Source organism: Trachemys scripta, chromosome 1 (assembly GCF_013100865.1).
Source record: "Trachemys scripta elegans isolate TJP31775 chromosome 1, CAS_Tse_1.0, whole genome shotgun sequence".
Lineage (NCBI taxonomy): Eukaryota > Metazoa > Chordata > Testudines > Emydidae > Trachemys > Trachemys scripta.
This window is the reverse complement of record NC_048298.1, coordinates 317,745,218-317,769,194: the sequence shown is the minus strand read 5'-3', so window position 1 is coordinate 317,769,194 and position 23,977 is coordinate 317,745,218. Positions and strand designations below refer to the sequence as shown.

The window sequence follows — 23,977 nt, the reverse complement described above, 5'->3', positions numbered from 1 at the left end:
CTTAATTGCATTGTCTTACCTTTGACAAGAATATCCTGGTCTAAATCCTAGGAATTAAGACCAGGCTTTTTGGAAATTGGGGAAAGCCCTCTCACCCCCCCATAACTGCTTAAACAGTATTCTGTTGCGAAGTACGTATCACTGCTCTGTGCACATGTAACAAGTAATGGCTAACGTCACTGCAGCTACTGATCTGCCCTCACCCTAATGCCTTGCTCTGCTCCTTGTTTTTGCTCATATGGGGGAAGACTGAAAGGGCCAAATTCAGAAGTGATGCACAAGAGCTGGAATATACAAGTCAGTGAATGGGGATGTGCCTAAGCTGGTACAATCCACAGGAACCAGTAAAAAGTGTAATTACACTCAGATGTCTCAGTTTTGCCACCTGATCTGTCAGTCTTCTTGCAGCAGATTCCCCGGTGCAAGTACATTTTTGGCCTTTCCTTGCTGTGTGGTTGGTTTCTTACCAGAGTGATAATCAATTTGTTCCCGTACTGCCTCTACAGTGAGGTGAATATTTTTTCTATTGTGGATGAAATAAACTATTTTTTTAATTAACCCCTTTTTATTTTGGGTGGGAAAAATATGAAATATATTTTATATATATATATATATATATATTAAAAAATAGTACAAAGCAATCATTAATGTTATATGGTTTCTAGCCATCACAGGAGCAGGCACATACCTAAAAGAGGACTCTTCACTTACTCTACATTAAATACTGGTTATTAATAATTCTTTTTCTTGCATGAATGAGAAAGAAATGGTGGAAAAAGGTACAAAGCACATTCATTTTTATTAAAATGCATCCCCTATTTTGCCAGTGCAGCTTAATTGAATAGGTGGCAGTAGACATCTTCCATTATGCAGTACAAAATTACATCCGTTTCCAAACCGCTTTCCTCAGTTGTACTTTTTAACAATGATGTGCTCAATGCTTCTAGACATGAACAGTGTAAACTTATGCATGATAAATGTTAGAGAGATACAGAAACCCTCTTGAACGCTAACAAAATATGAGCTGGAAAAATCAGAGTCATTGCCCACTTTTGCAAAGGAGGTTAAACATAGACTTTTTGTTGCAGAACTGTATTCATCTGCAAAGATGAAGAGTATTCGAAATGTCAAAAAAAAAGTTGCATGGAAGGAAAAGTAGTATGTAACAATAAAATGGTATTGTGTAATAATTTCGCCCTCAAGTGTTAACTATGAATGCCTGGGGCACAATCATAACTGGTGCATGGTGTGCATTTGACAAGGTGGTGTGTAATGTGGTACACTGGTTTTGTTCTTCTGGTGCACTGTACAAGAGGCCTGGTCTTCCTAAAAAGTTATGTGATCAGGGCCAAGTCTAGTAGGATTTTCCCCAAGAGCCTGATCCAAAATCCATTAAAGAATATAGGTGTCTCTCCCTTGACTCTGACAGGCTTTGCATCAGGCCCCAAATAGCAATGGAAAAAAAAGGGGGAGGGAAGCAAGTCTTCACTGCAGAAAGCAGAGCTAACTCATACCTTTGCCACACACCTTGTGGGATCATATATAAGTGTTAGCATGGGAAGCAAGGCAACTGGGTATCTACTAGAGGTAATCTGGAGGGTGATTAATGTATTGACATATTTGGCATACACATTTTATTCTGACAATATGCAGTTAGTAGCGTGAAGATCTATGTAATTAAAGTCTATGGATGCTGGGATACTGGCTGTGAGTAGATCATGTACTTAATATGGATTCATTTTACTATGTTGATTTAAAAAAAATAATTTTAACCTCAGACTATCCTTGCAACATGCTCAGCAATAAAACCACCATTCCCACAGGAGTATTATAATACTGAACACACAGCACTGTTAGACAGTAGGTTCTCTTCATAGGTATGATCAGACTACACCCCAAGAATAACATTCACTTTAATATCTGTTCCTCTGTAGGGTTTAAACTAACAACAACAAAAACTGTTCTTCATTTTCCCAGGAGGCAAGAAGAGTTTGAAGTAGTTATACTCTTCCACAACTCAAGCAAAAAAGAGCAGCATTTACTTTTCCCCTTGTCACTAGGCTCTCTGCTCCCCAACTCCAACTGCCTGCTTTCTTTTATGTGCAGCAAGTGGGCCAAGGGGTTAATGTACACATCACTAAACTCCTCCTACATCTCTGAAGACCCAGGAGAGAGAAAGTTGGGTTAGGGCTTTATATGTCCCAGAGAGGTATGACACCCACCACATGTAACACAAACAAGGTTTTGCACACCTTCCCACCTGTCAGCCAGGCAATTACTGTTATTAGTTAGTTTTGCAGGAATTATCCACCTATCTTCCAATACATGGCAGTAGCTATTGTGCCGTCTGTACTACATATAGACATCTTTCACATCAGCCGCTATGGCCATATGCAAATTGCAGTATTCTAGGCGTCCAGGGATGAGAAGTGAAGGTGGTTTTGATACTGGATTAATGAATGAATGTGTCTGGTTATGTTTCATTCTCACTATAACCATGCTAACTGGTTAATGCTCATATTTCAAGTTTACAGGGATGTAATTTATACTTTCTATTGAAGTATTGCTACCCCCAAAAGGGTTAATTGGGGCTTACCCTCTCTCACATCTCTGCCATTGAGCTGGGCATCAATATACAGAAGTTTTATTTCATGAATACATAGGTACTTGGACACTAGTCTTTTTAACCCCAAAGGAAAGTTCAAGTGACCTCTACATAACAGAAGGGTGCTTACTTCATAAAACATCTTTAAATCACTCTTTTGACATTTAAAATTAAGGGGTATAAAAGAATATGCTGCTTTTTCTTTTTATATGTATGGCAATTTACAGGCACAGCTGAAGATTTAAATACAATGCAGCATAAGAAAACATCTTGAAAAGCATTTGGAGATATTTTTGTGGACAGGTGGATATCAGAGCTAGTTAGAGATTTTTACAAAGCTTCTTTCAAAGAGATGCATGACCACTCAGTCCATTTTCTCTTCTTGGAAGTAATCTGCATCATTCATATATTCTTCCAGATAATCATATCTCTGCATATAAAATAAAAACCACATCAATTCATCAAGGACAGCAACTGAATGAAGCAAATACATTTCTTGTTGTGCCAAGCTTAATTCATAAACAAGAGCAGCAGCACTGATTCAGAAGCAGAGAGAACCAAAGCCTAATTTGGTAAGCCCTGCTCTACTCAGGTAATTTGTCCTATAGTGTTTCATGAAGCTTTAAGAAATCAAAATAATGAAGAAAAACTGATCCTGATACAGAAACACTGTGGAGGCTTAGTACGATGTATTTCATGGGTATCTAGTGTACTTGCATCAATTATGCCATTTTTTATTTTTTAACTAAGACCCCGGTATTGTATCACGTAGCACAGTGTTTCTCAAACTGGGGTCGCCGCTTGTGTAGGGAAAGCCCCTGGCGGGCTGGGTCGGTTTGTTTACCTGCCGCGTCCGCAGGTCCGGCCGATCGCGGCTTCCACTGGCCACGGTTCGCTGCCTCAGGCCAATGGGAGCTGCTGGAAGCGGCGCAGGCCGAGGGACTTACTGGCCGCCGCTTCCAGCAGCCCCCATTGGCCTGCAGCGGCGAACTGCGGCCAGTGGGAGCCGCGATCGGCCAGACCTGTGGACGGGGCAGGTAAACAAACCGGCCCGGCCCGCCAGGGGCTTTCCCTACACAAGCGGCGACCCCAGTTTGAGAAACACTGATGTAGCACATGGACTGACTACTGCAGCAGCACATAATAAAATAAATACAAGAATAAAAATAAATTAATGTGTTACTAATAATGTTACATTGTGCATTTTTTATGACATTAATATGGGTTCATTTTGCCAAAAATTATTCATGCTTTAAAAACTCATTTTAAAAGGGCTCTACTATTTCCATTGGAAGTTGTCCATTTAAACAGACAAGCAAAAATGGGTCCATTCCAAAAGAGAGGTGGCCTGAAACTCACATTTTTGAATGGAGGAGAATAAATGGCCAAAGAAGCTGAATTTGCTTGGACGTATGAATTTGAAATCCAGTGGAGGAAAGTCTATCAGACAAGTATATAAGCTGTAGATATTTTAAATGGCCCAAGCAAAGCCCTCCTTTATCTCTGATTTACACTCCTTTTGGTCAAGTTACTGTGCCTTTCCCAATAGTCAAACTCACACATTGTCACTATTAATAAAAGTTCTACAGGCCAAATTCCATTCTCAGTTACACTTGTGTAACACTGCTGCCTTCATATTATGCTTTGAATTACACCTGTGCAAACTCAATCTTTAACTGTAATTGGAACCAAATAAATTATTTTGCTGGTGCTGTGGAATAGAATCCAGCTCCCCCATCTTACCTGTCCAGCAGTGCTAAAAAGAGTAAAAATCAGTAAGGGACTTGCTTACTTTTGTGACTAAAATCAGACTGATTATTTGCAAGGAGCAGCTTTGTTCTGTAAATAGGTACTATTTTTGAGTCACTTTTCAGAGCAGAACTGCATTTTATGGAAAGGTATTACAAGTCTTGCATGGCTGATGTCTACCCTTTACCATCTTGAATGAACTACAGTAGACCACAAACGCACAACTTCTTACAACTTATTGCTTAGTTAAAACATGGACATTTTATTTAGCATTACTGTCACTACCGCCTTTAATACAAAGGAATTAACTCAATGACAGATTCCATCATACCTCCTGAATCCAGCCACTCTCTTCCAATTGACTGAAAAGCCTGTCGACTGTGTCTTTGACTGGCTCATCCTGAATGCCCTCCACCTCTGTAACTGAACAGCAGCGCTGATACAACTTGAATTTAAAATGTTTCAGATTATGATAAACCCTTGTACGATTTGCACACACGCTGCCAACCTTCAAAACCTATATAAAAAAAGTGAACAAACTTGGTTATCTAAGATAAATTAACATGAAGCAATGATCATCTTGACAATAAAATGCATGGCTAAATCAGTTTGGTATTTTGAAATAATGAACTAAACAGCCTTTGATACTATATGATTTACTCTATTTTATAAGCAATGTAGCCCCCACATTCTTTGCACCCTAAGCATGCAGGGGCAACGGCTGGTGATTCAGCGCAACTGCAGTTCCATCTGACCCTGTTCCTCAAGAACCACTACGCACAGCTCTGCAGGAACAGTGAAATGCTACCAGTAGATCCACCTGAGCAACGCTTACAAAATCCCCTAATGTTTGGAGGAAAACTGATTAAATCCTTTCTCATTTATACTTACTACCTGCTGGAGTCATAAGATGTAGCCACTTCAACATTCATGGAATTAAAATGTATGAAATAAAGTCTGGATTTATTAAGAATAAAAGCTCAAAAGCCTAAAAAGCAAAAGCTATATCAGGGTCACACTAAGGATGCACAACCATTTTGAACATTCAAGAAATTAAAAAAAAAAAAATCTCCAGAGATGCACCAAATCCACCTACATGCATGTTAACTTTCTCCTCTTGCTAAAGCCTATAGAAGAGTTTGACAAAATATTGGCTTTAAATATAACCACAAAATACACAGTGCATGTATTGTGGCTAAGTTAGCAGCACTGTGGGAACCTAAACCCTTGTATTTCACACTCATCACTATTTTACACCTGGGAAGCCTCCGTGATGCAAATATATAGATGTTGCATTTGATGGCCTTGTATATTTAACAGTATGTGACTCAGTGATATTTACAGATAGGCAAACGGTAAGTATACATGCATATACACAGACAGTTATACAGGTTTTAGCTGTAGTAATATTACATACAGGCAAGTGCACAGATACCTATTAAGTAGTTGGAACAGATTTTATGCAAAGCTGGTATTGATGAAGAATGATTATGTTCAGGTAAACACATAGGTGTTATTAAGAATGAGTGAAATTCACCATGAGACCCCCTGCATCCTTAAATCCACGTTGAGATCATGAGGGGAAGTTATGGGTGGAGTAGCAGTTCAGGTGTGCTTATGCCTCCCGTAGATTCCACAGAAGGGAGCTTCATGCTAGTTCCACATAGGTGGGTGTTTTGAGTGGCTATAGGGTCACATCAGAAGAGGGATTTATCCAGTATAAGTGGCACAGAAGGGTAGGGGTCGATACTTTAGCCTATAGGTTGGAGTAAAGCCTCTGGGAACAAAAAAAAAAAAAGCCTACAGCTGCATCTGGCCTCTGTTTTTTTGTGGATTTTACCTTCCCAGCCCAGCCGCACTTCTCCTGCACACAGCTTGGGTAACTCGAGCTTTATGCAAGAGAAATGGATTTCACTTTATGGCAGTGGTTCTCAGCCAGGGGTATGTGTACCCCTGGGGGTACGCAGAGGTCTTCCAAGGGGTACATCAACTCATCTAGATATTTGCCTAGTTTTAAAATAGACTACATAAAAAGCACTAGCTAAGTCAGTACACACTAAAATTTCATAAAATGACTTGTTTATACTGCTCTATACACTGAAATGTAAGTACAATATTTATATTCCAATTGATTTATTTTATAATTATATTGTAAAAAATGAGAAAGCAAGCAATTTTTCAGTAATAGTGTGCTGTGACACTTGTATTTTTAATGCCTGATTTTGTAAGCAAGTAGATTTTAAGTGAGGTGTAGACAAATCAGATCCTGAAAGGGGTACAGTAGTCTGGAAAGGTTGACAGCAACTGCTTTATGGTATACTAATAAGAGATTGACATCTTTCCAGTGCAGTACAGTATTGTTTTAGCTTGAGGTTATTTTTCTGTTTCTTGTGTGCAACAAGTACCTAACTGGCTAAGGCCCACTGCTCCTCAAAGTAGTGTGTTTAATTCAAGCTGTGGGATTTGTGATCTCAGATTGCATGTATTTTTGCTTAGCCATATTATAACTGCAGGATTTTCTCTTCTGAGTCATAAAGCGATGATACATTTCATTGTCATTGTTAATATTCTGAATATTTTTGTGTGTGGCTTAAGTGGTAGCTTACGGTCTTTTAAACCTTAAGCAGACTAGGTTTTAACCGAAGTCTACATCCTAGCTTTTCTGTAAGCATTTCGGTATGTGTCACTAAATGTTTACCTATGTGAGTGGTCCCAGCTACTTGACCTCATTCTCCACAGCAAAGGTTGGTACTTGCTGTATTTATTTTGTTGGTAATTATTAGATAGATAGTAGAAATTTAGGACTAATTTTCAATGGAATTCTCTGTAATTCCTGTCATTAAAAATACAGGGCCAGATCTTCAGGTAATGTGAATGAGCATAACTTCAGTGGAAACACATCATTTTAGGATTTTTCCCATATGCAGTGATTGCAAGTACACTGGCTTGAGGTCCAGGATTTGCTATAGCTGTGATTCTGCAACTGACTGCATGTGAGCAGACTGCTGCATCCACATGGAGACCCACTGTTCATCCACCCACAACAAACTGCAGGATTAGGACTGGTGTTTGGGTCCCAGTGGTACTGCAAGAGTTCAAGTCCAGAAACAGTTGTAAAGTTTGGGTACGTCTATACTTACCTCCGGGTCTGGCGGTAAGCAATCGATCTTCTGGGATCGATCCCGGAAGTGCTCGCCGTCGATGCCGGTACTCCTGCTCCGTGAGAGGAGTACGTGGAGTCGACGGGGGAGCCTGCCTGCCGCGTGTGGACCCGCGGTAAGTTTAAACTAAGATACTTCGACTTCAGCTACGTTATTCACGTAGCTGAAGTTGCGTATTTTAGTTCGAAGTGGGGGGTTAGTGTGGACCAGCCCTTTGAGGGCTTCAACCTTTATGCCTCAAAGAATGCTGTAAAAATCACTGGAAACCTGGGGAATCCAGCTTCACTTGCTGCACCATCCCAGAATGCCCAACAATTAAGAGCTGGATTATGGATATTTATGGGGCATTTGAGAATAACATGTGTATTCACTATATTCACTATCTACCTTGTTGAATTCAGCATATTATTTTTGTATTAACTAATTCAAAATCCTTTAATTTTTTCATTTTACCTTGAAGTTTCCCCAATATGGTACAATTTTAATATTACAATCTACACTTTATTGATTATAAATAAAGGGGGGGAATAGCTCAGTGGTTTGAGCATTGGCCTGCTAAACCCAGGGTTATGAGTTCAATCCTTGAGGGGGCCACTTAGGGATCTGGGGCAAAATCTGTACTTGGTCCTCCTAGTGAAGGCAGGGGGCTGGACTCGATGACCTTTCAAGGTCCCTTCCAGTTCTAGGAGATAAAATAAATTAATGGAGATATCCTATTTATTTATTTATCTCTGAAAACATTTCACTTTTTTTAAGCAAGAAAGATTTTGTTAAAGTTACCAAAAGCTTCTTTAGAACTCAGCCTTGGAAAAAGTCTATAGAGTGCATTCATTCTAATGTTAATTTCAGAAATCTCACTGACTTTTTCCTAATGCTTAATTTATCCGTGTTGGGTGGCTCAACTAACCAAACTTGTTATGCCAGTTGATGTGGAATGCACAGAGTGACCTGACCACAGAGAAGAATGAGAAAAGACATACCACAACTGTCATGTTTACTACCAAGTTGGCAAGCAGAAGACATGGTCCAGATAATAGGGCACATGGCAGCAAAGCAAAGCACTAACATCTATAATGCTAAACTAGATGTGACATCTTGGCGTAACCAAGGAGGGGGTAGGAAAGAAAAAGAAGGCTATGCACAAAAAACAAAAATAGTCACTGGAAATGTAAATAAAATAGCAACCACACCCACTGCCAATAGATATGAAAAGAAAAAATCCAGAGATCGGAGAAAAAGAAAACTGTACTTGTTACAATTAAAGGGGGTGTACTGAGGTGCAGAAGAAAGGACTGAAGTGAAGTTTTCATCCTCTCTCTCGGGTGCTTTTATATAGTTTAAAAAACAAACAAACAAACAAACCCAACCAAATTACATAATACCATTCATTCTGATCCACTGAGGCTGCACTGACTTTTCTTTCAGTCAGTTATTTTCCTGATGTGCCAGTTTAGCATTGTGCTGTCCTCTTGCAGTTGAGCTAAGTGACACGAGAGCAAAGACAGGACATTTGGGTCAACAAGCTGCAGATGAAACCTCCAGCACGGTACCAGTGAGTAGCACCCATTACTGGCCGGATTATGGATCACCATAGGAACAAGGAGGTAGTGTGGGCAGCTTCCAAGGAGCCACTGCTGTTTACAGTAGCAAAATGGGGCAAATTTAGTGTCATGTAACATTCCCTGGTTTGTTTCGTGGCCTCTGAACTAGACCGTACTTCCTCCTCATTCCCCCAAAGGATGCATTTTTGCAGATCAGGATGCACTATGATGGTTAAGTGTTAAAAAAAAGAAAAGAAAATCTAAGCTCCAAGCTTTTGATATTGAGTAGTCCAAACCAAACTGAGAAGATGAACTGTAATGAAAGTAACTCTATAAATTCAGTCTGGCATTGTACGTCTGTTCCAATTTTTAAAATGGCCTGTGCTCTTAACTGGGATAACAGGCCATCCAGGAGGTGCCCCAATAAAGAAGATTCTGTTTGGTGACACATGCAAGACCTGGGAAGTGTGGAAACTTCAAAAGATTATTCTACTAAGATGTGCTGTATGCTGTGGGTCCAGGGATTAGTCAAAGTTTTGTTTCTGTATCTTTGTGAACTAGAGATTGCAATCTAGCTACATGGGGGAGGGTTACCGAGCTTCATCCAGGAACTAAAGTTAGTAGCAGTTGATTATTAAAGAGCCCACGATAGGTAAACAACTCTAGAGAAGAACGAACAAATTGCATACACAGTAACTCCTCACTTAACGTTGTAGTTATGTTCCTGAAAAATGCAACTTTAAGTGAAATGATAAATGAATCCAATTTTCCCATAAGTTTTAATGTAAATGCGGGGGTTAGGTTCCAAGGAAATTTTTTTGTGGCAGACAAAAGGTATTATATGCTGTACAGTACTGTACTATGGTTGGGAAGTGCCCCTGGCTTACCCCACACAGGCACAGCCCACTGCAGGCAAGGGCGCTAGGAAGCACCTTTGCGGCAGCAGTGGCAGCTTTCCCGGAGAAGAACAGGCGCCAACTTTGCCGGGGGATGCTCCAGGCCCGTCTCTTCCCGTCCCCGCTCCATTCCAGGCCCACCTCTTTCCACCCCCACTCCACCTCCTCTCCAGTGCACACCGCATCCCTGCTCTCCTCCTCCCTCCCAGCGCTTCCCTGCCGCCAAACAGCTGTTTGGTTGTGCTTAGGACTTTCTGGGAGGGAGGGGGAAGAGTGGAGACTCAGCGTGCCGCCAAACAGCTGTTTGGCGGCAGGGAAGCAGTGAGAGGGAGGGGGAGAAGGCGGAGAAGAGGAACTTGTGCAATGTTCCCTTGTAAAGTTGCTGCTCTTCCACAGAATCTTACAAGCAGTGGACAGAGCAGGCAGCCGAACGACGTTATAAGGGAGCATTGCACAACTTTAAACGAGCATGTTCCCTAATTGAGCAGCAACGTAACTTTGAAACAATGTTAAGTGAGAGGACGTTAAGCGAGGAGTTACTGTATTTATTCAGGCTTGGCTCAAGAGGCCCAGCAGACAGAGTTTGAATACAAAGGGTCAGCCTGAACTGGCTGAGTATTCCTCAAACTGACATGTAATTGTAACCAAGGGGGCAAAACCCTGCTGGATGGGTTTGAAGAACTGGAAACTTACTAGGATTTCCATGTGATAGGTAACACCTTGTAAGCTTATTATGCATATAAGCTGTTTATTGTTTTTTGGTATGTTAACTCTGTAATGCTTTTGTCCTAAAAATAATTGTACTGTGTCTGTGATAGCTGGCTGGTCATTGAGAGCGTGAACTACAGGTGCTGGATTCAGCTCAGATGTGCTGGGACAATCATAGTAAACTGCAGAAGGACTGAAAGCCAAAATTCCTGGTTTGGAGGCCCAGACCAAAAGGGGCATCACCCACTGAGGAGCGATGGCTGGAGTACCAAAATTAATAGGCACCCTTGAGCAGATGATAAAGGGAGAACCATGACACTTTTTACTGACTTTTTTCTGGTCTTAAACAGGGAATAGAGATTACATCCTTGTCCTGGATAATTCATTACCTCCTTGAGTTTAGGTGGGGGTTTTTGATGTCTGCCCTTGGAGACCCATTTGCTGCCCTCGGGAAACAATACAAGATTTACGATTGGACCGTAACACACTCTACACTGACTTTGTCCTCACAGGTCATTAGGATTTATTGCTGTCCTATGACAGATAAAGCAAAAGAAGAAAACTAGATTCAGGGACTTGCTCCCATTACCCTGGTATAGAATAGCCCGAATCTGTTAACTGTCAGGCACACTACAAGGCTCATCTATTTTCTCAAGTTTTCAGTGAACTGCAAGTTATGGTCTTACTGATTATTTGATTTAAATGTTGTGGATTGGAGTAAGTATGGATAGGTTAACTAGCTGAATGGGATTAATTTCTTTATTTTTAAATATCTATGCAAGTGCCTAGAGCAGGGGTAGGCAACCTATGGCACTCGTGCTAAAGGCAGCACACAAGCTGATTTTCAGTGGCACTCACACTGCCCGGGTCCTGGCCACCGGTCCAGGGGGCTCTGCATTTTAATTTAATTTTTAATGAAGCTTCTTAAACATTTTATTGTTGTATGTAAAGTAAATAAGGTTTTTAGTTTAGTTATATATTACAGACTTATAGAAAGAGACCTTCTAAAAACGTTAAAACGTATTTCTGGCACGCAAAACCTTAAATTAGAGTGAATAAATGAAGACTCGGCACAGCACTTCTGAAAGGTTGCCGACCCCTGGCCTAGAGCTTTAGGATAGAGGATTTCAAATATGAATTTAGAAGAAAAGAATCAAGTTTTGGCAATTTACAAATGATGCTAAAATAGTGTTGAAAATTTATTCAAGAAACTGTGAAAGATATGGATTAATAAAATTCAAGAAGTTCCCTATAAAATCAGATTCAGGTAATCTAATAGAGAAATTACGAACTATGCTTATAAAAGAAATATTGATATTCCGTAGAAAGTATTTTTGGAGTAGACTTCATAGAAGAAGGTGTAGATAAACCTGAGATCATGCATGAAATTTAATATTAATTTTCCAGTTTATGGTGGAAATATATGTATAGTGTTTTCACCAGGCTTTGGTCAATCAATAAATTACTTGCTTCCTTCTACCCAAGGTTCTTCCAAGGTTGTAGCTCCAGTAAGGTAAAGAATGATGGTGAATAAAGATTCAGACATCTAAATTCAGGGCAACTAAAAAAACCCACCCCCATGCACACCACCTTGGGGGATTAGTTATGATGATGGGATCATCTCTCATTGTTTCATCATCTGAAACGTACAAAGCACCAACCAAGAACACAGAATTAAAAAAAAAAAAGCTACCTGTTTGTCATGCAACATAAAGTCATCTGTTTCCAAAGTTCTATAGTTGTACAGCTTTCCTGACAGCAACACAGCAAACTTACAGTACCGATGCAGTTCACAAGCTTGACAGGATCTATTTATTGGAGTCTTCATTACTATGCGGACTTCAGGGTAACAATCCACTCGCTCCTACAAAGATATATTACATAAAACTCTTCAACAGGATAGCCCCTAAACCAAGACAAAAACTCTTGACTACGTGAGGTGCTGAGTGCCCTCAACTCCAATGTCTTAGGGGCACTAACCAACCCCATTCATATTTCCATTTATTTCACTGTATTTGATCCTATTTCAATTATTCTCCTCATTCATATGCATGAGACTGAATTATTTCACACTGATTTCATATTCTAAGTTGTATGAATTACATTGTGAATTTCTTGGTTTCTTTAAAAGAAATCTGCAAACATTTATTGTGACAGTGTAACTGTCAAAAGATGCTCTTTGAAGTGCATGTGTGGGGCATTTACCAAGTCTGTGGGACAATCATTAATACATCTTTCAGGGCAGAATCTAGCTAGAAATACAGGAAAGCAGCCATGATGTATTTACACACTACCCCTGAATACTCAGATGTGTATTATCATGTAGTTTGTGCAACTAACTACTGGATACACATACAAAAATCACAGCTAATTAAGATCATGCCCCAAAATATGGAAAGACAAATAGTTATTAGGATTTGTATTTTCATTTAGGAGTAGAGTCTATGAATTTTTTTTTTTTTGACACCTGGAGCTACTTTATTGACCAAGACAGAAGCTAGATACCTTATATCGTTCTTTCCAGCGACTTCTAGAGATTAAGTTTTCAAGACGAGGTTGAATAAAGCGATCATCCAAATAATGGAGTGAGGTTACCATTTCTTGTGCATATCTCTTTCGCCTCGTTCCATCTGTTCAAAAAAAAAAGTCACTATAATACAATATATGATGTTCAGTGAATGCATGTTTTTCTTCCAGCTACAAAATCTTCAGGGAGATGAGGAGACTACACACTGAAAAGCATCCATATAATTATTTACTGATTGAAGAACGGTAACCTTAATGATTATTAGGGATATTTACAATAAAATCTGTTGTCCAGGAAAGCTACACAAATCATTAAAATTAACTTTGATATATTCATAAAGACACCTGTCCACAGCAGGTGCTGCAAAATAATAAAAAGAAGAATAGAAATAAAAACTCAAAATATGAATGAACTGCTCAATCAAAGATCATTCAATCTGAGAACAGTTAATCTCAAAATATAACCACTCACACTTATCAAAAGTCTGAAAAAACAGATGCTCCTGTCCTTTTCCCTACAATGTTTGTAATATAATTGCTTAATGAACGATATTTATACAGACCCGTTAAGTTAATTCTGAGACAAAAAGTTATGTGAAGAGGGAGTTAAGGTTGGGAGTACATGATAGTAACATTACACTATTGTAATTATCCCCAAAACATTTATTACAAACAAAGGAAATCAGAATATTATATTAAAAAAGAAGTTCAAATACGTTAAACATATAAACAATCTCAACTTTCCATTCTTAGCGATGTCATACTAAAATGCACTAATCATTATTCTATCTGGTCACAGATTAGATTACAATGGATTTTTAAAACACGTAGGTTCCTCCACCACTTTTCCTGCTCAATAACATCACAGAACAAATTAAAGTTGGATACACTAGTTTTTATAATCATCTCTTTACTGACTGTTTTGCCTAATTATCTTAATTACAACTAATTTCCTCAAATGTAGCATATGTGCAAACTTTCAGTAAATTTTAACTATGTGGAAGGTTTGAAGAAATAGTGCCTCTTAAATCAATTATTAAGATAGTTCAGGAAAAAGTGTGACACTGTGCTAAAATGGCTCATTTAAAAAATATTTTTAACTCAAACTAATTAATAGATTTACTTGTAAGTCCTTTTTGGAAGATGTTGTGTGTGACGAATATAGAGTAATTCAAAGATTCATAGATTCCGAGGCCAAAAGGGAATACACTGTGATCATCCAGTCTGACCTCCCGTATAGCACAGGTCAAGACCTTTCTCAAAGTAATTCCTTGAGCATATCTTTTACAAAAACATCCCATTTAGATTTAAAAGTGGTCAGTGATGTAATGTTCCAATAGTTAAATTATTCTCAGTTAAAAATTTGCACCTTAATTCCAGTCTGCATTTGATCATGTTATACCTTTCTTTACTAAACTGAAGAGCTAATTATTAAATATGTGTTCCTGAGGCACACTGTAGTCAAGTTACCCCTTAACTTTTTCTCTGTTAAACAAAACAGACTGACTACCCTGAATCTACATCACTGTAAGGCATGATTTCTAATCCTTTCATCATTCTTGTGGCTCTTCTTTGAACCCTCTTCAATTTATCAACATCTTTCTTGAATTGTGAATGCCACAATTGGACACAATATTTCAGCAGCAGTTGCACCAATGCCAAATATAGAGAGAAAATAAATTCTCTGATTCTAACTCAAGAGTCTCCTGTCTATGCATCCAAGGACTGCATTAGCTTTTTTGGCCACAGCATTGCCCAGGGAGCTCCTGTTCAGCTGGTTATCCACCACAACCCCCAAGTCTTTTTCAGAGTAACTGCTTTCCAGGATAGACTCCTTCATCCTGTAAGCATGGCCTACAGTCTTTGTTCCTAGACATATAAATTCACAGTTAGCCATATTAAAGTCCATATTGTTTGCTTGCACCTAGCTTAACAAGCGATCCAGATTGCTCAGAATCAGTGATCTGTCCTCTGTTATTTACCACTCCTCCAGCTTTTGTGTCAACTGCAAACCTGATCAGTGATTTTGTGTTTTCTTCCAGATCATTGATATAGATCTTAAATAGCACAAGGCCAAGAACTAATCCCTACAGGACCCTACAGTACATCTACTTGATGATGACTCCCTGTTTATAATTACATTTTGAAGCAGTTTTTAATCCATTTAATGTATGCCATGTTAATTTTATATTGTTCTAGCTTTGTAATCTAAATGTCATGCAGTCAAATATCAAGTCAAAACACCTTACAGAAGTATATAACAACAGTATTACTTTGCCCAACCAAACTTGTACTCTTATCCAAAGAGGATGTCAAGTTAGTTTGACACGAACTATTTTCCATAAATCCATGTTGAGTGGAATTATATTTAAATATAATTCTTTATTAATCAAGCCTCATATCAGCCGAATCAAAGGACAAATCCCTGATACAGAGAGGAACTCATCCAGATTTCAAAATACTTTCCAAACCTTAAAGAATTAAGCCCTACAGCACTCTTTTTAGGGTTTGTCCAAAGTGACTTTGTACAGCGCACTAGCCTGCTGCACACACTCACACCCTGGCTCCACTGTGATGCACAAAACTCCACCAAATCCTGTAGGAACCTAAACTCAATCAGTGTCTAAGTTTTCCCTAGATGCCCATGTTTCTCCCTCTGAGCATGCGCACTGCTGCCTCCCTCAGCTTCTGGATATCTATCTCCCAGCGTAAGCACAAGGGCGATTCACAAACAGGGAAAGACAGATATTGGTCCACTTAAGTCATATGTGGGGCCCTAAAAGTTAGGCATTGCAACGCTGAGCATCATGGCACCTAAGGGCAGTCTACACTTCAATATAGCTGTGCCACTGTAATGCTGTAATGAAGACACTTTAAGCCGACTGCATAGCGCTTCTGTCGGTTTAGTTAATCCACCTCCGTGCGAGGTGGTAGCTATGTTGGCAGGAGAAGCTCACCAGCCCCCGAGCAACGTAGTTATACTGAAGTAATTCTGTAGTGTAGACCAGGGCTAAGTCCCTTCGTGGATCCCACCCAGAGGCTTTGTCTATACTGACAACTGAATGACAAAACTTGTGTCAGTGTTAAAAAAAGGTGTTAAAAAAAATAAACACAAAAAAAAAACCCCCACACACCCGAAAGAAAAGTTTTGTGTATGAAAAGCGCTAGTGTGAACAGCGCTTTGTCGGTAGGAGCGCTCTCCTGCCGGCAAACAGCTGCTACACTGCATGTCTTTTAGCAGCACGGCTGTGTTGCTAAAAGGTGCGTAGTGTAGACAAAGCCTAAATCTCTACACAACCAAACCCTTAGATTATTCTCCGCACTTCGCAGATGGAATAAACTGAAGCAGACAAAGGTTAAGTGATTCGCTTAAAGCCACACAAGCAAGTCAGTGGCAGAACTGGGACCAGAAAAGACGGTCTCACCTTTGTAACTGTTGTTCTTCGAGATGTGTTGCTTATATCCATTCCAATTAGGTGTGCGTGCGCCACGTGCACGATCGTCGGAAGATTTTTACCCTAGCAACACTCAGTGGGTCGGCTGAGGCGCTCCCTAGAGTGGCGCCCTTATGGTGCCGGATATATGTCCCTGCCGACCCAGCGCCCCCTCAGTTCCTTCTTGCCGGCTACTCTGACAATGGGGAAGGAGGACAGGTTTGGAATGGATATGAGCAACACATCTCGAAGAACAGTTACAAAGGTGAGTAACTGTCTTTTCTTCTTCGAGTGCTTGCTCATATCGATTCCAATTAGGTGACTCACAAGCCTTACCAAGGCGGTGGGGTCGGAGTTAGATGTCACGGAATGAAGGACCGCTGAACCGAATGCTGCATCATCCCTGGAGTGCTGCACTATGGCATAGTGGGAGGCAAAAGTGTGCATGGATGACCAAGTCGCTGCCCTGCAGATCTCCTGTATGGGCACATGAGCCAGAAAGGCGGAGGACGAAGCTTGAGCCCGAGTGGAATGGGCAGTGAATCGTGTAGCTAGGACACTAGCCAAGTCATAACATGCACGGATGCATGAGGTAATCCGAGACGAGATTTGCTGCGAAGAGAGCGGGAGGCCTTTCATCTGGTCTGCCACCGCTACGAACAGTTGGGACGTCTTTCTGAATGGCTTCGTTCACTCGATGTAAAAGGCAAGAGCCCTGCGGACGTCTAGGGAATGTAGCTGTTGTTCCCATCGCGAAGCGTGCAGCTTCGGGAAGAAGACCAGGAGGAAGATGTCTTGGTTGACATGAAAGACAGACACCACCTTAGGGTGGAAAGCGGGGTGTGGTCGCAGCTGTACCTTGTCCTTATGGAACACCATATACGGTGGGTCCGATGTGAGGGCCTGAAGTTCTGAGACTCGTCTCGCCGATGTGATAGCGATGAGGAAAGCTGTTTTCCAGGACAGGTACAGAAGCGAGCAGGTGGCCATCGGTTCGAAGGAGGCACCCATGAGTCTAGATAGGACTAGGTTGAGGTCCCACGTAGGGGCCGGATGACGAATTTGCAGGTACAGGCGTTCCAAACCCTTGAGGAACCTGCTGACCATGGGACTGGAGAAGACTGAGCGCCGGTTGTCGCCCGGGTGGAAGGCTGAAATCGCTGATAAGTGTACTCTGATAGATGAGACAGCTAGGCCTGGCTGTTTCAGGGACCACAGATAGCCTAGGATGGTAGGTACTGGCACCTCCAGAGGGATAGTATTACTCAGAGCACACCAGCACGAGAAGCACTTCCATTGGGCCAGGTATGTGGACCTAGTGGAGGGCTTTCTGCTCCCCAAGAGCACTTGCTGCACGGAACTGGAGCACCGCCGCTCAGATTGAGTCAGCCATACAGCATCCATGCTGTGAGGTGGAGGGACTGCAGGTCTGGATGACATAACCTGCCGTGTTCCTGAGTGATCAGGTCCGGCCACAATGGTAGAGGAATTGGTTCGGTCACCGACAGTGCGTGCACACCTAATTGGAATCGATATGAGCAAGCACTCGAAGAAGAACCCAGGAATTCTAACGCCCAGACCCACACCAACTACCAAATATGACTTTCTTATGCATAAATACCATAATGTTTTACCCCACAGGCATTACATTTTCTGCCATGTAATGTTACTTACCATACAATGAGCTCAAAAAAGTGTCATCAATTGTGTTGATGAGGAAAGCTTTTACAACTCTTTGGAAGTGGACATAATGGTCACAGCGAGAGACTGGAAAAAATGCAACCAGATAAAGCAATTAACAGTGTAAAAAAGCCTCACAAGCAACAAATTCATATACAGACCATACATGTTTCATGCAAAATTTGATAAAGAGGTACCTAATCTCAAATACTATAAATGCAATTTTTTAAATCAATTTTTCAATTATTATTTTCAAAATTTCAATTCAAGATATACAAAAACAGAGGACTTTTGAAGTTAAGATCTTTCATTTAAACAGTGCCTTTCATCCCAAACAATATCAAAGAACTTTACCATAGAAGCCACACCCACCCACCCCCCTTCCATTAGCTGATTATACTTTGGAGACAGGAGTGTAACACAAATTCTCTTTAACAGCACATGGCAATAACACAGAATAGTTAATGATAGAAAGCAAAGGATACTGTATCCAAGAGAAACTGCAGAAGGAACTTTAGGTAGCTACCCAAGAATAGTAATTACCTACAACAGAATTCAGCCAGAACATTAGGGTTAACATGGCTGATTTTGAGGAATGCAGCAAGAGTTTTAGGAACCACAAGAAGCAAGAAGTTTCGTGTCTCAATAGGAATTTGATACCCAACATCAGGGGCTGAATAATTTACCTCACATCTAACTGAAAATACAGTTACAGCACCTTACCAACCCCGCCCCCTCCCCCCCCAAAAGCCCACAAAACCCAGTAAGATAAAGGAATAAAATGACTGAGTATTGTTATGGAAGCTACAATGCCTCCACAATAAGCTATAGCATTTTTGAATTTTAATTTTCTACTTTCAAGCTATCATGCACTTTCGCACTATTTTGAGCTAATATAGACAAGTTCTGATAAACACCAAATCATGGGTTTACAAGCAAAGTACTCATATCAACTTGTGGCTTATTTTAACCTTACAGCGTGGAATGTAATATTCCAGTAATTGGAATTTTGATGTATCCAGTTCTTTCCCTTGTGGTTGGTTTTCATCCTCAGAATGTTCTGCACATTCTTCTTCATCCTCAACTATAAAGTCTTTCATACTATCATCATCATCATCAATGTCACTGCTTGCTGTTGGTGTGAGGGGTAAAGGATAGGATGATTCTTCTATTATTTCCACATCATCATCAGAATCCTAAGTAAATTAAAAACATCTTAAAACAAACCATCATTTGAATACTTCCCCTATGAAATTTTCAACATTTGCATTGCTTAGTAAAATATGCAATTTTGTGTGTAACACACACACACTCTTGGCCTTTGAATATTGCATGTTCAATTAACAAGAAAAGAGATTTCAATTGACTAACAGTCCAAACAAGGGAAAGTTTACTTTCACTGTAATTCATATAGATCTCTGTTCCTACGTACGTCTGTCTGTAGCAGTTTTCTTAGGCCTGGTCTATACTACCCGCCTGAATCGGCGGGTAGAAATCGACCTCTCGGGGATCGATTTATCGCGTCCCGTTGGGACGCGACAATCGATCCCCGAATCGGCGCTCTAACTCCACCAGCGGAGGTGGTAGTAAGCGCCGCCGACAAAAAGCGGCAGAAGTCGATTTTGCCGCCGTCCTCACAACGGGGTAAGTCGGCTGTAATACGTCGAATTCAGCTACGCTATTCACGTAGCTGAATTTGCGTATCTTAAATCGACTCCCCGCTGTAGTGTAGATGTACCCTTAGCTCTAGAAGTCTAAGCTACCTCAATTAGGTAGCATGTTCCTCCATTGAGGAGGTCTGGCAGCCCCCTCCAATGTCTCTGTCAAGTCCTTTTAAAGAAAAGGAATTTTAAAAGAAAATAAAAAATTACGGGGAGGGAAAAAAAAAAAAAAAAAGGGAATGTATCCTTAACTATTTGGAGAAGATGGACAGATGAGTTCTAATGAGTTCAGTCTTCTGGTTGACTATGAGAACAAACACAAGGAGCTCTTCAGCCCTTGGCAATAAAAAAAAAAAAATAACCCAAAACTAAAGGCATCAGAGACAGTATTACTGCATAGTTGCAACATGCATCCGCTTAAAGTGTAGGGGATGAAGCTCTTGCAACTTTTGGGGAGCTCCCAACCTATCTTGAAAGTAAAATTCTGTGAGGTGATATGTATGAAAAAACAAAGTATTGAATTTCAAAGGTAAAAACATACCACACAATATTTACTATTACTGGATGCCCGAGTTGATCTTTGTCTTGCGAGTTCTTTCAGTTTTATTAGCCGCTTCTGTTTCCCATTAGTCAAGTCTTCTTCTGTAGTAGGGGTTTTATATTGCTCCTGTTCTTGAGAACACTCATCTTCATCCATTATACAATAACGTTTAGCAAATACTTTTCTAATAGGGATGTCACTATCATCACTCCTGTCACTGTCATACATTACAGATGTGCTCGACCTCTTACGCTTCCCTGGAGTGATGCAGTCATCCTCCACATCCTCTACGACTGTGTCATCATGGCCTTTCTCCTCATGATCTGAAAGATTATACCTCTTAACTACAGTTTCTTGTTTTTCAGCCACTTCGTCTTCTGATGTAGAGGAGAGTCGTTCATCTTCTGAAGCAGATGTGAGTTCTTCATCACTATCAAGCAATATGGTCTCTCTTTTAGTCCGCCTCCAATCAACCCGAGATTTGGATGCTGGTTCTTCTATTCTTGTATTCCTCCTTGTTTCATATCTTCTGATAACTGGTTTTGTTTCCATTGAAAAGCTACCGCAATAATAAAAAACAAACTGTATTTACCAAAAAAACCCAGAGTAGCTATGATACCAAGATATTCAAATCAGTATGCATTATTAATCTAATACATCTATGATTAATGGTCTATTGCTTAGAGAAGCTCTCAGACAAAAGGGCTGAGAGTGCACAGCAATAATTTCATGGTACGACATACCTTATAATAATGTTATTGTTATTAAGAATCACATACACACACACACACACACAAACACCAGGCATTAGAAACAGAGGAAAGTGAAACCCACAAATAAAATGGAGAAAAAAACCCCCATAATTGGAAAGTTTTAATTTAAATTTTACATTTACATGTACCGTTAAGATGTTTCATCAACGTTAACTCTGCCCCTTAGTGATGTCCAGAGGAAGGGCATGTGTAAAAAGAATAGAATAGGAAAATACTACAAGAGACAGGTACCCATACATCTCATTTGCTTGGTAACAAAAACACTAGAATGCTTTACTCTTACTGTGCAAACACTGGCTTCTGTATGACCCTTCATTCAGACATCCCTTATGATGGGATCTCTGCATTACACCCAGCACAGTGACTGTTTGACTGGGAGTTTCCTTAGTTTATTCCAAATTCACAACTCTTCAGCTCCTCAAACCCCTGCCTTGGGGTGCAACAGAGCAAGGGCTTTTCAGTCCTGAAGAACCGAGGCCCCGGCAGAAGGCAGCTGAGCAGGGGAGCTTAGCCGCCTGGGGCCAAAGGAGCCCTGGGATGCGGAGACTGCAAGGAACTGCACGGTAACCGGGGCGGCAGCTTTTTGCAATGGGGCGGGACAATGCAGCTCGGACGCCTCAAACGAGCGGCCGGGCCTTACGTGACCCCCTCCCCGACCGCCCGGGGATGACAGCAAGGCGGGAAGGCGGCGGGGCCCCGCAGGCGCGGCGGGGAGTTGCCGCGGGCTCGATGTGCAGGGAGGGGAGGGGCGGCGCATCGCCACGGCCAGCGCCGGTGTAGCGGCCCCGCTAATAGCCCAGCCCGGGGCCCGCCCCAAGGAGCGCACCGCGCTGGCGGGCAGGTGTAACCGTCAGCGCCCCCCGTGGGGCCAGTCCCTCCGGGGGGGCTTTCTCGCGCCAGCCCAGTCAGGGCATCTCCCGCCTCCCCGAGGGGAGGGGGTCAGACAGGGCCCCCCCTCCCCCGTTACGCACATTTAAAGGCTCCGGCCGCGCGCACCCCAGGAATCCCCGCGCCGAGTGCCGTTGCTCCCCCAGCGCAGCACCCGGACCCTCCCACCTTCAAGTGCAGCGGCCTCGCAGGCGGTGATTGGCGCGTCCCGCCTGTCACTCACTCCCACTCGGTGTTGACGGAAGTGCTGGGAGGCTGTTGGAATGGGGTCACGTGACCTGGCATGCTGCCTGCCTGGGCCAGAGGTTGAGATTTAGGATGATGTCACTGCCGGGGTGGGAGCTGTTTCTCTCCTACGCAGAAAGGTCCCCAGGTGTTGGTTTGGATGGAAGGGGCTCCTGGCCTGGGTGTGACTGGCACTGGGTTGGGCGGGGGGGAGAGAGAGAGAGAGAGAGAGCGAGCAAGTACCTGGGGGACCAGTACTAGAGCCAGGACCCTCTTGGCTCCAGCTGGGGGACAGGCTGCTGGAGCCAACCTTGCCCAGTGGGGGTAGGGAATCAGCACATCTTTGACTGGCCAAGGCAGTGGAAAAAGACCTGGCGTGTGCAGGCCTGACCTGGAAGAGGCATGGTGACCTAAAGGAGACAGTGGGCAGGGGGCTGCAGCGCCCTCCGTTGGCCCTCTATGCACATCAACCCAGGGACTATGATGAGAATTGCAGGCAGAATATGCTTCACTTGAGGGAAAGGTAAAGTAGTGGGTGTGCTTCTGCCTGCATCAGAGTCCACTGGAGGCCAGGGTCCTGACCTGGCTCCGCATCTTACCGGGGCTGTGCCTAAATTTATCCACCCAAGGTTCTTTCCCTGGCTGTACCACAAACTTCCTCTGTGGACTTTGACAAGTCATTTTGAAAGTGTAGGCTCGATTCTCCATCTCCCTGAACTGCATATCATCATTTATACCAGTGCTGAGTGGGTGTAAATGCTAGTATTGTGTTTTTGGGAGTGTTTTACACCCACTTTACACCACACAGGAAGGGCAATGCAGCCCTTTGGCTCAAGTATCAGGGGGTAGCCGTGTTAGTCTGTATCTACAAAAACAACAAGGAGTCTGGTGGCACCTTAAAGACTAACAGATTTATTTGTGCATAAGCTTTCGTGAGTAAAAACCTCACTTCTTCAGATGCATAGTCTCTATGCATCTGAAGAAGTGAGGTTTTTACTCACGAAAGCTTATGCACAAATAAATCTGTTAGTCTTTAAGGTGCCACCAGACTCCTTGTTGCCTTTGGCTCAGTTACCCATGCCAAAGGAATACAGCAACTTTTTTCAATTGATTGAGGATTTTATTTTGGCTTTAAAGAGTAGTTTAGGCTATTTTGTAGGCTGTTGACAAGTATTCTCTATTGTCATGCCCTTCCCCTTCCCCTCACCCCCCTGCTTTATTGACAGAATTGCATTTATTTTTCAGATAGTAAAGATTTGACTATTACTGCCCTTGCCACTGTAAAAATCTGCTGCAGTTTCAAATTTTGTGGTGTAGTGTAATCAGTGGATAACAGAGAGATGTAAAGAATCATTAAATATTTAACAAATATTTCAGAAGAGAGATATGATGTTTTCTGTATCACGCAGTAAGGCCTATTAATATTTTCAGAACAAGTTCATGTTGTCAATGATACTTAGCTGTCAAAATTTGAAACCTTCCCTTATGCTGTGTTTTACTATTTAGTTTTGTGTCACAAGGTGGATCAAAATCAGCCTTGTAAAAGGACCACAGCCCAGCTCCTCAAATGTTTTTAAGCTTATGCTCAA

General features: G+C 41.6%; 1 protein-coding gene across 3 annotated transcripts; it reads right to left on the bottom strand.

Annotated features, from left to right (window-relative positions):
- Positions 1-775: 775 nt before the first annotated feature.
- CCDC82 (coiled-coil domain containing 82) lies at positions 776-22,433 on the bottom strand. 3 transcript variants are annotated; one of them, XM_034758912.1, is made up of 8 exons: positions 22,332-22,433; positions 20,503-21,061; positions 19,277-19,496; positions 18,295-18,387; positions 13,166-13,290; positions 12,354-12,524; positions 4,686-4,871; positions 776-3,035 (listed from the first exon to the last, which is right to left on the bottom strand). In XM_034758912.1, the coding sequence occupies exons 2-8, from the start codon at positions 21,052-21,054 to the stop codon at positions 2,970-2,972; spliced, it is 1,413 nt and encodes a 470-aa protein (XP_034614803.1). In that variant the 5' UTR covers positions 21,055-21,061; positions 22,332-22,433; the 3' UTR covers positions 776-2,969. The 3 variants fall into 3 exon arrangements, with proteins under 3 accessions (XP_034614803.1, XP_034614801.1, XP_034614802.1); XM_034758910.1 differs by having other exon boundaries at positions 22,247-22,348; XM_034758911.1 differs by lacking the exon at positions 22,332-22,433 and adding an exon at positions 21,559-22,167.
- Between the last annotated feature and the right edge of the window lie 1,544 nt (positions 22,434-23,977).

Excerpts from the sequence above, each read along its gene's own strand:
- CCDC82 (XM_034758912.1), bottom strand. The coding sequence starts at position 21,054 with ATGGAAACAAAACCAGTTATCAGAAGATATGAAACAAGGAGGAATACA. Across the intron at positions 18,388-19,276 it reads GGAATATTACATTCCACGCT|TCTCTCGCTGTGACCATTAT; the intron begins GTAAGGTTAAAA and ends CATTTTTTCCAG. Across the intron at positions 3,036-4,685 it reads AGAGTGGCTGGATTCAGGAG|AGATATGATTATCTGGAAGA; the intron begins GTATGATGGAAT and ends TTTTATATGCAG.